Here is a 13751-nt window from a genome sequence, read left to right as displayed (position 1 = left end):
AGCTGAGGATCTTCTTTCCTTCTGAAGATTAATACTATACTCTAGCTATTCTGGTTCACCTTTACTAGGATTCACTAGGACAAGGCACATATAATGCAATAAAACTTCCAATTATAATAGTATCATCTCTATTTACCTGTCACATATGAGCTAATTGGTGTTACAGAAGTATCTGTGTCAGAACACACTGAATCAATACTTTAGATACCAAAAACTGATCTAAACTAAAATGTAATATATGACTATCGGGAGGATAAGGAGAAGAGAAATGTGTTATGAAGACAATAGAAGAGCTCAATTCCTTGTTGTCCACAGCACAAAGTTAACACTGTCGCACTGTCATCTAGATACAAGAATAAATAGCAAAGGAGCACTGAAAATAGCTGAAAGTAATCCTTCTCATGAGAAGTCTTGGAGAAATCTTTTGAGTCCTTAAATTATGTGTACACACACACACACACACACACACACACACACCACTGCTAGAAAGTTATAGGTTTTGGTTTTTTTCCCAAGGTACATACATATTAGAAAACTGAATCAGGGAAGTCAGGGAAGACATCTCTAAAGAAATGAATACTGAGAGGAAACCTGAGGGATAAGTAATCCAATGATAAATGAAATCCAGACAAAGGAGGCCGGATGCGATGGCTCATGCCTGTAATCCCAGCATTTTGGGAGGCCAAGGCAGGTGGATCACTTGAGGTCAGGAGTTCAAGACCAGCCCAGCCAACATGGTGAAACCCCATCTCTACTAAAAATACAAAAAAAAATTACCTGGGCAGAGTGCAGGTGCCTGTAATCCCAGCTACTCAGGAGGTTGAGGCAGGAGAATCACTTGAACCTGGAAGGCGGAGGTTGCAGTGAGCCAAGGTCACACCGCTGCACTCCAGCCAAGAAGACACAGCAAGACTCATTGTCAAAAAAAAAAAAATCCAAAGGAAACCCCAAATGCAAAGTCCCTATTTTAAGAGGAGCACAGTAAAAGGGACTGAATAAAGGATTTCACGACTAAAGAGGAGTAAACAAGTTCAACTGTGGTATGAGATGAAGCTGGAGGGTCAGACTGGGGCCAGCCCATGTAGGGAAAGAACTTTTAGGTAGGATAACCTGGGCAAATATGTCCCAGATTGCCCAGGACAAGTTCCATTTATGCGAGCTGTCACTGCATAATTATTAACAGCTCCCTCTTTCATACACAAAAGTATCCCAATTTGGATGCTAAATTATATGGTCACCCTACTATTAGTAGGGTCTTAGTCTTCACCCTAGAAGCTACTAAAATGTCTTAACCAAAAGGGGTGAAATGATCACATTTTAGTACACAACCTTAGAGGGATAAGGGTTCTGGTCCCCTGTCCAATGTTTTGTTACATAAACACTGAGTAAGAATCTCGTTTAAATTGACCCTTAAGAATGCCTCCCTCCCGCCAGACACGGTGGCTCACACCTGTAATCCCAACACTTTGAGAGGCCGAGGCAGGCGGATTGCTTGAGTTCAAAGCTCAAGACCAGCCTGGGAAACATGGCAAAACCCTCTCCCCACAAAAACTTATCCAGGCATGGTGGTGTGTGCCCGTAGTCCCAGCTACTCCAGAGGCTGAGGTGGGAGGATCACTTGGGCCTGGGAGGTCCAGGTTATAGTGAACCATGCACCACTGCAATCCAGCACCAGAAACAGAACAAGACCTTGTCTTAAAAAAAAAAAAAAAAAAAAAAAAACAAACAAACAAAAAAACCTTGTCTCCTGCCCTTCACTGCCAACACTCTTAAACAAGTGTTCTAAACTCATAATCTTTTTCCTCTCATTCTCCCCTTAATTATGGCCCGTGGTTTCCTCTATTAACCAAAGGCTCTCCTCTCTGTCAACAATCACCTAAAGCACCAAAGACACCAATGACAACAGGTACTTTTTAGGCTTCATCAAACAAAAAACCCTTGTTCCATGACTCACCTCTCTTTTCGCACCTTTTAGGACGAAGTGTCCCTCTGTCACACAGGCTGGAGTGCAGAGGCGCAATCTCAGCTCACTGCAACCTCTGCCCACTACAACCTCCGCCTCCCAGGTTCAAGTGATTCTCCTACCTCAGCCTCCACGGTAGTTGAGATTAAAGGCATGTGCAACCACACCTGGCTGATTTTTATATTTTTAGTAGAAATGGGGTTTCGCCATGTTGCCCAGGCTGGTCTCAAACTCCTGGCCTCAAGTGATCCACACACTCAGCCTCCCAAAGTGCTGGGATTACAGATATGAGCCACCATGCCCGGCCTCACCTCTCTATTATTTATCATCCCCATTGTGGGTTTTCCTTTCTTTACCCAGTCCTCATATGCACATGCTTTCCATGTCTCTTGAGTACTTCAAATTGCCAACTAACACTGCTACCTAAAGTCTGGCAAACACCACTAATTCACTGACTTAGGGTCCTCCAAACCTCTTCCTTCCCCACCAATTTCAGTTAAGAGCAATATTGTCTACCCAGGCACCCAAGCATGGAAGCAGTCACCCTGGACTCTTTCTTCTCCCTAGTCCCTTATGTTCAGTATCTCTTAAATCCACCTTCTCTCCTTTCTTCCACCTGCCTCAGTTCAAGGGCTGCCTTGTTACTCCCCAAGTGTTCTTACTAGTGTTTGTACCTCTCCTCTTTTTTTTCCCTCCACACCATAGCCAGAATGATCATGTCACAATTCTGCCTTAAAATCTTGGGTCTACTCATTACTAAAAATACAATCCCCTTCCCCACCCCATGTATTAAATATATATATGGCTCCAGTAGGCCAAGTGCAGTGGCTCACACCTGTAATCCCAGCACTTTGGGAGGCTGAGGTGGGTGGATCACTGGAGGTCAGGAGTTCATGACCAGCCTGGCAAACATACTGAAACCCTGTCTCTACTAGAAATAACAAAAATTAGCCGGGTGTGGTGGCAGGCGCCTGTAATCCCAGCTACTTGGGAGGCTGAGGCAGAAGAATCATTTGAACCCGGGAGGTGGAGCTTGCAGTGAGCCGAGACCACACCATTGCACTCCAGCCCGGGCAACAGGAGTGAAAATCCATCTCAAAAATAAATAAATAAATATATATACACACACACACACACACACACACACACACAATATGTTATATGTAACATACTTTATATATAACATATTATATAACATATACACATATATATAAAGTGTATGTTATATATAACATATACATATAAGATGTATATATACATACACACGCACATATATATGGCTGCAGTTATATGAATTATTTGACATTCAGGACAACTCACTCTCCACTTTCCATTTAGAAGCAAATCCCTACTTACCTCCCTACACTTAGCTCAGATTCCCTTGGGATGTCTTTCAAAATTTCACATGGCTCCTAGCCTGCCTTAGGTAGCAGTCCTTGTTTCTCCACAGCAACACCTGGATACTGGTATCACAGCACTTAATATATTTTCTTAGTATACTGCACTTACACAATCACAATCCTGTAGTGTTGGTTTTCTGTCTTCCCCACTAGACTGTAAGTAACTTGATAATGGGGACTGAGTATCCCATCTCTCTATTCCCAGCATCTGGTTCAAGACCTGGCATATAGTACCTGTTCCACAAAAATGTGTCTTGAATAAAGAATGAAAGAACACACTGTCATGAGTATTAAAGATTTATTTAGAGGTTTTAATTTCTTTTAAATTATTAAGGCATGGAATAAAGTTGGAAAGTAGCTTTTTAAGAAGAGAAAAAAGATAAAAGTGATCTCTTTCAGTAATTCATCTTCACCTTTCTTTAGCAAATGAAGCCCTCAGTATTTCAAACAGCTGTTTCAACTACTGACAACTACCCTTCTGACAAATCCAAAATTACCTCCCTTGAAGGCTACAAACTATCAACGTGAAAAACATGCAACTAGTAGCATTTCCAAAAGTAGCACCCAAAGGGATCTGAATATCAACTATCCTATCTGAGACTTCAAGTACCAACCACAGATAATGATGCTCTGTAAGCCTGCTACACGTCGGTAAACCAGAGTAATACCTGTAGGACATTGTTGTATGGATGAAATAAGGTTATGTATGTGAAAACCCTATCACAATGCTAGAAGTCAGGCTACCATCCTTTCTAGCTTTCATTGCTCTGCTAAGTAATACCAGGCAAAATACTTAACCTCTCTGAGCCTGAAGTTTCCTCACTCATCAGCAGTTATCATAAGCTTAAAAGATAATGTCTGGCCGGTCGCGGTGGCTCACGCCTGTAATCCCAGCATTCTGGGAGGCCAAGGCAGGAGGATCACAAGGTCAGGAGATCGAGACCATCCTGGCTAACAGTGAAACCCCGTCTCTACTAAAAAATACAAAGAATTAGCCAGGCGTACTGGCAGGCACCTGTAGTCCCAGCTACTCGGGAGGCTGAGGCAGGAGAATGGTGTGAACTCAAGAGACGGAGCCTGCAGTGAGCAGAGATCGCGCCACTGCACTCCAGCACTCCAGCCTGGGCGACAGAGCCAGACTCTGTATCAAAAAAAAAAAAAAAAAAGATAACGTCTGTAAAGCATCTACTGTAATGCCTGGCAAACAGAATTGGCACAAAATAAATGTCAGCTCTTTTTTTCCTGCATCTTTTCCCCCATCCCCCAAAGGGAGTCTTGCTTTGTCACTCAGGCTGGAGTGCAGTGGCACGATCTCGGCTCACTGCAACCTCTGCCTCCCAGGTTCAAGCAGTTCTCCTGCCTCAGCCTCCTGAGTAGCTAGGATTACAGGCGCCCACCACCATGCCCGGCTAATTTTTGTATTTTTAGTAGATACTGGGTTTCACCATGTTGGCCAGGCTGGTCTCGAACTCCTGACCTCAGGTGATCCGCACACCTCGGCCTCCCAAAGTGCTGGGATTACAAGCATGAGCCACCAGCCCCAACCTAAGGGTGATTTTTAATTTTCTTCTTGGTGTTTGTGTTTTATCCTTTTCTACAATGAATATACATTTCCTGTATAAAAAATCTAATTTTTGACCTGGTGCCGTGGCTCACACCTGTAATCCTAGCACTTTAGGAGGTTGACACGGGCAGATTGCCTGAGTTCAGGAGTTCCAGACAAGCCTGGGCAACCTGGTGAAACCTCGTCTCTACTAAAATACAAAAAAAAAGAAAGAAAGAAAAAAAAATTAGCCGACATGGTGGCGTGTGCCTGTAATCCCAGCTAATCAAGTGGCTGAGGCAGGATAATTGCTTGAACACGGGAGGCGGAGGCTGTAGTGAGCTGAGATCGTGCCACTGCACTCCAGCCTGGCGACAGAGCGAAACTCAGTCTAATAAAAAAAAAATAATTAATTTTTAGGCAGGGCACCGTGGCTCACACCTGTAACCCCAGCACTTCGGGAGGCCAAGGTGGACAGATCACAAGGTCAGGAGATCGAGATGATCCTGGCCAACATGGTGAAACCCCGTTTCTAGTAGAAATACAAAAAAAAAAAAAAATTAGCCAGGCATGGTGGCGGACACCTGTAATCCCAGATATTTGGGAGACTGAGGCGGGAGAATCGCTTGAACCCGGGAGGCAGAAGTTGCAGTGAGCCAAGATTGTGCCACTGCACTCCCGCCTGGTGACATAGCAAGACTCCGTCTCAAAAATAATAATAATAAAATTAATTTTTAAAAATTTGGGCCGGCCGGGCGTGGTGGCTCACGCTTGTAATCCCAGCACTTTGGGAGGCCGAGGCGGGCGGATCACGAGGTCAGGAGATCGAGACCACGGTGAAACCCCATCTCTACTAAAAATACAAAAAATTAGCCGGGCGTGGTGGCGGGCGCCTGTAGTCCCAGCTACTCGGAGTGGCTGAGGCAGGAGAATGGCCGAGATCGTGCCACTGCACTCCAGCCTGGGTGACAGAGCAAGACTCCATCTCAAAAAAAAAAAAAAAAAAAAAAAAAGGCCAGGCGCGGTGGCTCACGCCTGTAATCCCAGCACTTTGGGAGGCCGAGGCGGGCGGATCACAAGGTCAGGAGATAGAGATCATCCTGGCTAACATGGTGAAACCCTGTCTTTACTAAAAATACAAAAAATTAGCTGGGCGTGGTTCGGGCCACGTGTAGTCCCAGCTACTCTGGAGGCTGAGGCAGGAGAATGGCATGAACCCGGGAGGCGGAGCTAGCAGTGAGCAGAGATTGCGCCACTGCACTCTAGCCTGGGCGACAGAGCGAGACTCCGTCTCAAAAAAAAAAAAAAAAAAAAATTCAAGCCAGGCACGGTGGCTCATACCTGTAATTCCAGCACTTTGGGAGGCCGAGGCGGGTGGATCATGAGGGCAGGAGCTCAAGACTAGCCTGGGCAAAATGGTGAAACCCCGTCTCTACTAAAAATACAAAAAATTAGCCGGGCGTGGTGGCACATGCCTGTAATCCCAGCCACTCTGGAGGCTGAGGCAGAGAATTGCTTAAACCTGGAGGGGCGGAGGTTGCAGTGAGCGGAGATCGCGCCACTGTACTCCAGCCTGGGCAACGAGAGCAAAGCTCCGTCTCAAAAAAAAAAAAAATTCAAATAACAGCCAAACCACAATCTCCTTATCAAAGAGGTACACTGTAAAAAAATCACTCAACTGATACCTGAGGTTCATTCTCAACATTTGTACATGAAAGACACTTACACTAATGGTATAAAAAAAATGTCTGAAGATTTCTAACTCAGACGTATCAGAGGTGACACCATCTATACAAACGAACGAATAAATATAACCAGCAACTGTATAAAGACACGAAAAAGAAAAGACCCACCATATTTTAATAGTGCTTTATCTTTCATTCTGCCTGTTTACTTCCTGGAATCTGGGTATGCAAAATATTACCTAGTCTCATCCCCCAAGTTAAATAAACAACTCCAAAAGATCTTGCTTTATCAAACATCTTTTGAAAGCATGGGAAGGAAATGTCATGACAGTTTAATTACTTGGGACCTGCTTCCTAGAATTTTAAATCAGTTTTAGGGGTTTGGTCCTTCCAGTCTTCCCTTGAAAATTAAAGTAACATTTAACATAACTCTGTTATAAAAGAACTATGAAAAGCAGTTTAACTAGTTTTATAACTCTTATAAAGAAAACTAGTTTTATAACTCTTCTATTTTAAGAGTTATAAAAATATAAAAGTTTGATAACTTTTATATTAAGGCCAGGGTGTATACTGTCAATCTGCTTCAAACAGGGCAAAATCAGTACATTAAAAAAAGATATAGTAATACACAGGATGATGAAGGTTTGTTTTTTGTGTTTTTTTTGTTTTTGTTTTTGAGACAGTCTCGCTCTGTGGCCCAGGCTGGAGTGCAGTGGTACGATCTCGGCTCACTACAAACTCCACCTGCTGGGTTCAAGAGATTCTCTTGCCTCAGCCTCCCAAGTAGCTGGGATTACAGGCGTGTGCCACCACGCCCAGCTGATTTTTGGATTTTTATAAAGACGGGATTTCACAGTGTTGGTCAGGCTGGTCTCGAACTCCTGACCTTGTGACCCGCCCACCTTGGCCTCCCAAAGTGCTGGGATTACAGGCGTGAGCCACCACGCCCTGCCAAAGGTTTTTGTTTTTCAATTAATCATCCTATGTACAAAGAAAATGCTCCTAAAGAAGATTAGCATGTTTTTGACCAGGCACAGTGGCTCACGCCTGTAATCCCAGCACTTGGGAGGCAGAGGCGGACGGATCACAAGGTCAAGAGATCAAGACCATGCTGGCCAACATGGTGAAACCCAGTCTCTACTAAAGATACAAAAATTAGCTGGGCGTGGTGGCGGGTGCCTGTAATCCCAGCTACTTGGGAGGCTGACGCAGAAGAATTGCTTGAACCCAGGAGGCAGAGGTTGCAGTGAGCTGAGATTGTGTCACTGCACTCCAGCCTGTGCAAAAGAGCGAGACTCTGTGTCAATAAATAAATAAATAAATACAAAAATTCACAATCTTTTATCTATACTTCCAGAGTCTGAAAACCTAAAATTTTTATTAACACATTTAGTGGCAAAACCTGACCTGAAACAAGGTCTATTTTCAATCTGTCTTTCTCCACTTGCCATGACAGTATCTTTCCCTCAGAAATGTTTCATGATAGAGTGCTAACTCTATCTACCCTAACTCTATCTACAAACCCCACTGGGGGTGTCATAGCCAGTATGTGCATATTACCGTCTTAAATTGGAATTGCTTTAACTTCCAAAGCACATCTGGCCCCCAGGGTTTTACAGAAAAGATAGGGGACCTGTATCACTGAAGGAAAATAAATGTCTGAATCCACAAAATTAGTTATTGAAGACTGATGTAAACACTTAACATTCTGTTATATCTAGTTTTCCCATATAAGTTAATAGTGAAATTCTGAAACAAGTCAATTTCTCTGTACTTTTTGTTCAAAGTGTTCAGCGATGGCATTCATCATCATTCTTGGAAACTGTTCTCCCAAAAAAGCTTTCAGCAAAATATAATTAGTCTTGGACTGAATCAGAGTAACTGTGCCTTACATATGAGATCTGTTTTCTATGGATTCGGACACCACCTGCATGGAAACTGTTGCCAAATTCTCTTTAGACCAAGCATTTCCACGCTCTGCCTCTAAGGTATCTTGTGTGCTGAGGAACCAAAAAGAAACTAAGTAACCTGGAATCTATAATTCTCTCAAAGCTGTTTTCTTAATCTAAATCTACCTAAATGATGATTATACTTAATTACAAACACTCTGGTTCCAAATAAAAAATTAAATATAGGCCAGGCATGGTGGCTCACGCCTATAATCCCAGCACCTTGGGAGGCCGAGGTGGGTGGGTCACCTGAGGTCAGGAGTTCGAGACCACCCTCACCAACACGGTGAAACCCCGTCTCTACTAAAAATACAAAATTAGCCGGGTATGGTGGTGCACACCTGTAATCCCAGCTACTTGGGAGGCTGGGTCAAAGCATCTCTTGAACCTGGGAGGCGGAGGTTGCAGTGAGCCAAGCTCCGTCTCAAAGAAAAAAAAAAAGAAAAGAAAAGAAAGAAACACATTAACAACCCTGGATGCCAGAAGACAACAGGGCAAAATAATACTTTCCAAGTTTTGGAAAAATGTTAACCTAGTATTCTATACCTAGCCCAACAGCCAATCAAGCATGAGACAAAGCTATTTTCAGACATACAGGACTCAGAAAGTTTACCTCCTGCCATCCTTTCTGTATAAATTACTTAAGGATGTTCTTCAACAAAATATGAAGAAACCAAGCAAAAGGGAAATACACCCAGGGTGGAGTGCAGTGGTGTGATCTCAGCTCACTGCAACCTCCACCTCTCCGGTTCAAGCGATGCCTCCTGCCTCAGCCTCCAGAGTAACTGGGATTGCAGGTGCCCATCACCACACCTGGCTAATTTGTGTATTTTTAGTAGAGACAAGGTCTCGCCATGTTGGCCACGCCAGTCTCGAACTCCTGACTTCAGGTGATCCACCTGCCTAGGCCTCTCAAAGTGTTTTACAGGTGTGAGCCACCATGCCTGGCCAGGAAGCTGTCTTTAATAAGTTACAGGGCATCAGTACACAGCATACCTTAAGCAAAGAGAACTGTAGGGAAGAAAGTAGATTCATGTGATAGATATCATGATTAAATATCTCCAAAAAGTCTGCAAACACACTGAGGGCAAATTTTTCTTAACCAACAAGAAAAATGAAAGGCTATTGAGGAATACATCCATATAAAAAAAGTCGTAAATTCAAATAAGGAGCAAACTAAAACGTGCCATGTTTTGTGCAAATAATGGTATGTTGGGGGAAAAAGAAGAGTATATCTAATCCTGGCAATAGGAATATACATACAGTAGCAGAGACTTAAGAAAAATATAATCCCAGAACCTACAAACCCTCAGAGAATAGGTACTGTCAACCCCTCAGACAGGCCTTCCTTAATCACACTAACCCTTCATTCTGCTTTATTTTTATTCCCTTAGCATCTGCTATTACCTAAATTGTATCACATACATTATTTCATTGATTCTAATACACATTATTCTCATTTGTTAACCCCGCTGAAACCAGCATGCATTTTACAATCGATACATTTACAACTACTGTCCGCCAGGTGGCAGCCTTGTTACTGTGTGAAAAACCTTCTGTGGATAACTCCGGAAAGATTACAAAAGCGCCAGCATCAAAATGCTTCACATCAGACAAAAGACAATCTTTCTTTGCTTGCTGGGATATAGCTCCCCCACTACACTCTCAGCAACAAAGAACAGTAATTCATTTTTTTAAAAAAATCTTCATATCCTCTAACATAGAACGGTGACTGGTACACAACAGTTATCTCTGTGAATTTTTTTTTTTAGACGGAGTCTCACTCTGTCACCCAGGCTGGAGTGCAGTGGACCATCTGGCTCACTGCAGCCTCTGCCTCCTGGATATCAAGCGATTCTCCTGCCTCAGCCTCCCCAGTAGCTGGGATTACAGACGCCCACCACCACGCCCGGATTTTTCTTTTTTTTTTTTTTGAGACGGGGTCTCACTCTGTCGCCAGGCTGGGGTGCAATGGCGCAATCTCAGCTCACTGCAACATCTGCCTCCTGGGTTCAAGCGATTCTCCTGCCTCAGCCTCCCGAGTAGTTGAGACTACTGATGCGTGCCACCAGGCCTGGATAATTTTTTGTATTTTTAGTAGAGACGGGGTTTCACCGTGTTAGCCAGGATGGCCTCGATCTCCTGATCTCGTGATCCGCCCGCCTCGGCCTCCCAAAGTGCTGGGATTACAGGCGTGAGCCCCCGCGTCCGGCCAATTTTTGTATTTTTAGTAGAGACTGGGTTTCACCATATTGGTCAGGCTGGTCTCGAACTCCTGACCTCAAGTGATCCGCTCACCTCGCCTCCCAAAGTGCTGGGATTACAGGCGTGAGCCACCACGCCCGGCACTGTGTGACATTTTAATATCTATGAAATCATGATGGGTCCAACAGGATGGATCCTACACAGTTGGTCCTGATGTTCTTATCTTCTTAGTGGTACACATAATAATGGCAAGTCTTACAAGCAACGATATCTAAGATTTGAAGGAATTCAGTGGCAAAACATTTGGAGGAACACAGAAATAATAAGGTGAGTGAACTGACCGCTCATTTCAAAAGATGAAGCCAAGGCTTAGTAAATCCAAGAAACGGAAATATAAGCTTAGTATTATTTTCGAGTTGTATAACTAAATATCCAAAGAAATAAGAACAAAAAGGGATAAAGTGATTGCCTCCGGAAAGGGGTAGTGCAGTTACCGTTTTTCGCTACAAACCAGTCTATACTAATTCTTACCACGTGCACATGCTTTTTTATGAACCGAAAATATATGATAGGAGGGATAAGTAAAAATACACAAAATCACAGAGACTTCGGACAGGGACATTAACATAGATACAGACAGAAAGACATCCAGGGACAAAGGGTGTCAAGGTGAGAATAAGGTACCTCCAGAAATTTCAGCTGGCAGTGCTAATGACGACCATGAATTCCAAACCCAAATTTTGCGAATCTCTAAAGCATGACATCAACACTTGCTGCCTACTGATGACAGGCCATTTTGCTTATCAGAAAGTCAAAATAAGGCCAGCAAAGGTCTGCGAGTGTATCCTTGTGCACTGGAATGAAAACTCACACTGGCTTAGGTGAATAATTACAAACTCTTCTTCGCTCAAACACTCAGCTCAAACACTCAAATACACAGCACCCTGTCATCTGCCCTGGTCTACTATCTGCACAGTGGCCGACTAAGGGGTACTAAGCACGGTCCCTACCCGAAAGCCTGACTATACTATGAGGAGGCAAACGCTGGGGAGAGGGGGCCGCTGCCTGAGGGGTAGGCGAATCGCAACTCTTAACAACAGTGGCCGTGACATGCACAAACCCAGCTTTCCTTCCCTCCGCAGAACCACCCGAGGGCCCGCACCATCCCCGCTGAGACAGGACACCTTTCCCCAGAGAAAGCTAACCAGCTAGCAAACCTAACTTGCCCGGGGCGGGCTAGAGGCGCGCAGATCAAGCCCCGCCTCTCTCTCCCGCCCAAAGCAGGCGTAGAATCTTCGCAAAATGTCACAGGGCCAAGACTGAGCGCGCCAAAGCGGGACCCACCCCCAGGAGACGCGGATGCTCCGGGAAAGTCCCTCCCCTTCCTCTCTCTGCCCGCGCGAAGCTCATTCATTCTAGAGGCGGGCTACTAGTCCTCCCCGGCCGGCCATCCCGGCACTGCAAATCCGCTAGACGCTTTGTCTCGCGCCGGCCGGAAACTGGGGCGCGCACGCGAGCGCGTGCTCGCGCTCCAGATCCCCGAACCTGGGGCCTGCCGGGCCGCCTCTCCGCGCCGGCTCCCTGGGTTCGAGGTGCGAAAGCGGGAGCTCCTTCTTGGCAGTCCCAGGCGCGCACTTATCACGTCTCAGCGGGTATCCAAAACCTAGAAATGGGCATCACGGCCCCCCATCGCTCGAGCCCCCTCCGCGACCCCTGCCTGCCTCGCTATGAACTCTAGATTCTTTCTCCTTTCCGGAGACCGAGACCCTGTTCCTTCAGAAGGACGCGTGCATCCTGGCCTCTGCTCCCTCCCCACGGCAGAACCCAGTGAGCTGGCCGCCGCGGTTGCGCCCCCGCCCCTCCTTGGCGCTAACGCGGCCGCCAGCTAGCACTCACTTGAGGAGCAGCTGGTCGTGTTCCGCCTTGCACTTGCCCAGCTCGATCTGCAGCTTGGCGCGCTCGCGGGCCGTGTCGTCGAGCGCGCGTCGCGCGTCGGCCAGCTCGGTCTCGTAGAGCGCCTTGAGGCCGGTGAGCTCGCGGCCGCGCACCTCCTCGCGCTCCGTCACCTGCAGCTGCAGCGCGCTGTTCTCCGTCTCTAGGCTGCGCACCTTGTCGATGTACACCGCCAGCCGGTCATTGAGCTCGCGCAGCTCCTCCTTCTCCTGGAGCCGCGACAGCCGCGTGGGGCTCAGAGGCGTGGTGGGGCCGCCAGCGCGGCTGCCCATCCGCGGCGGCACGGGGGTCGCAGTCGCCATGGCGGGCGGCGGAGACAGCGGGGCGGCGAGGCCGCGAGCGGGACCGTGACAAGGAGGGGACGGCAGGGGGCGAAGCGGGGACCGAAGGCACAAACCGGCGACCTGCGCTCACGTCCAGACGCTGGCGTTTAGAGGAACGGAGAAGCACCTGGGATGGCGGGAGGGAGCTCGATTACAGCACAAAGGGCAAAGGCGCGGGGAGGGAACTACGAATCAATCGATCGATCGCGAAATGCCCTTTGTAAGAAAACACACACACCCACTCACACACGCACGCGGGAAAATGCAAGACGAGGGTGACTGGAGGCCAAGCAGGGTCCGCGCCGCCGCCGTCTCCTGCTCGCAGCACTTTGTTTCCTCTCAGGCTGCACGGAGCGGCGGGCGGGGGGAGGAGGGCCGGGAGGGGCGGGCTGGAGGCAAGCCGCGGGGGGCGGAGGTGGCGCGGGCCGCGGTGCCGCACTCCCCAACATGGCCGGCGCGCCCCGGCGCCTCCACGTGACCGCCATGGGCCAATGGGGAGCAGGCAGCGCGCTTCGGCGGTTCGGGGGCCGGACCTGTAAATTTAAAATCTGGCCCTCGCGCAACCGTCCGCTCGGCACGCCCGGCTGGGCGGTTCCGCGACCGGACTCAGGGCGGTAAGGAAGGACGCCTGGGACTGCCCACCCGCGCGGCTCTGGGCCCAGCGCCCTCCGGGCCCTCCCGCCGCCCCGCGGGGACCCCTTGGAGGGGCCGGGCCTGCGAAAGGCGGGAA

At 47.2% G+C, this 13751-nt stretch overlaps 1 protein-coding gene across 1 annotated transcript in view; it reads right to left on the bottom strand.

Annotated features, from left to right (window-relative positions):
• LMNB1 (lamin B1) overlaps positions 1–13384 on the bottom strand; it is a 61958-nt gene extending 48574 nt beyond the window's left edge. The window contains exon 1 of the mRNA XM_003259905.2: positions 12642–13384. Coding sequence (XP_003259953.2) covers positions 12642–13000 — 359 coding nt within the window. The 5' untranslated portion in view covers positions 13001–13384. The remainder of the gene's footprint in view (positions 1–12641) is intronic.
• Between the last annotated feature and the right edge of the window lie 367 nt (positions 13385–13751).

The sequence above is a fragment of the Nomascus leucogenys genome, chromosome 2 (genome assembly GCF_006542625.1).
Source record: "Nomascus leucogenys isolate Asia chromosome 2, Asia_NLE_v1, whole genome shotgun sequence".
Taxonomy (NCBI): Eukaryota; Metazoa; Chordata; class Mammalia; order Primates; family Hylobatidae; genus Nomascus; species Nomascus leucogenys.
The sequence above is the reverse complement of the archived record's forward strand: the minus strand, read 5'-3'. Positions and strand labels throughout refer to the sequence as shown.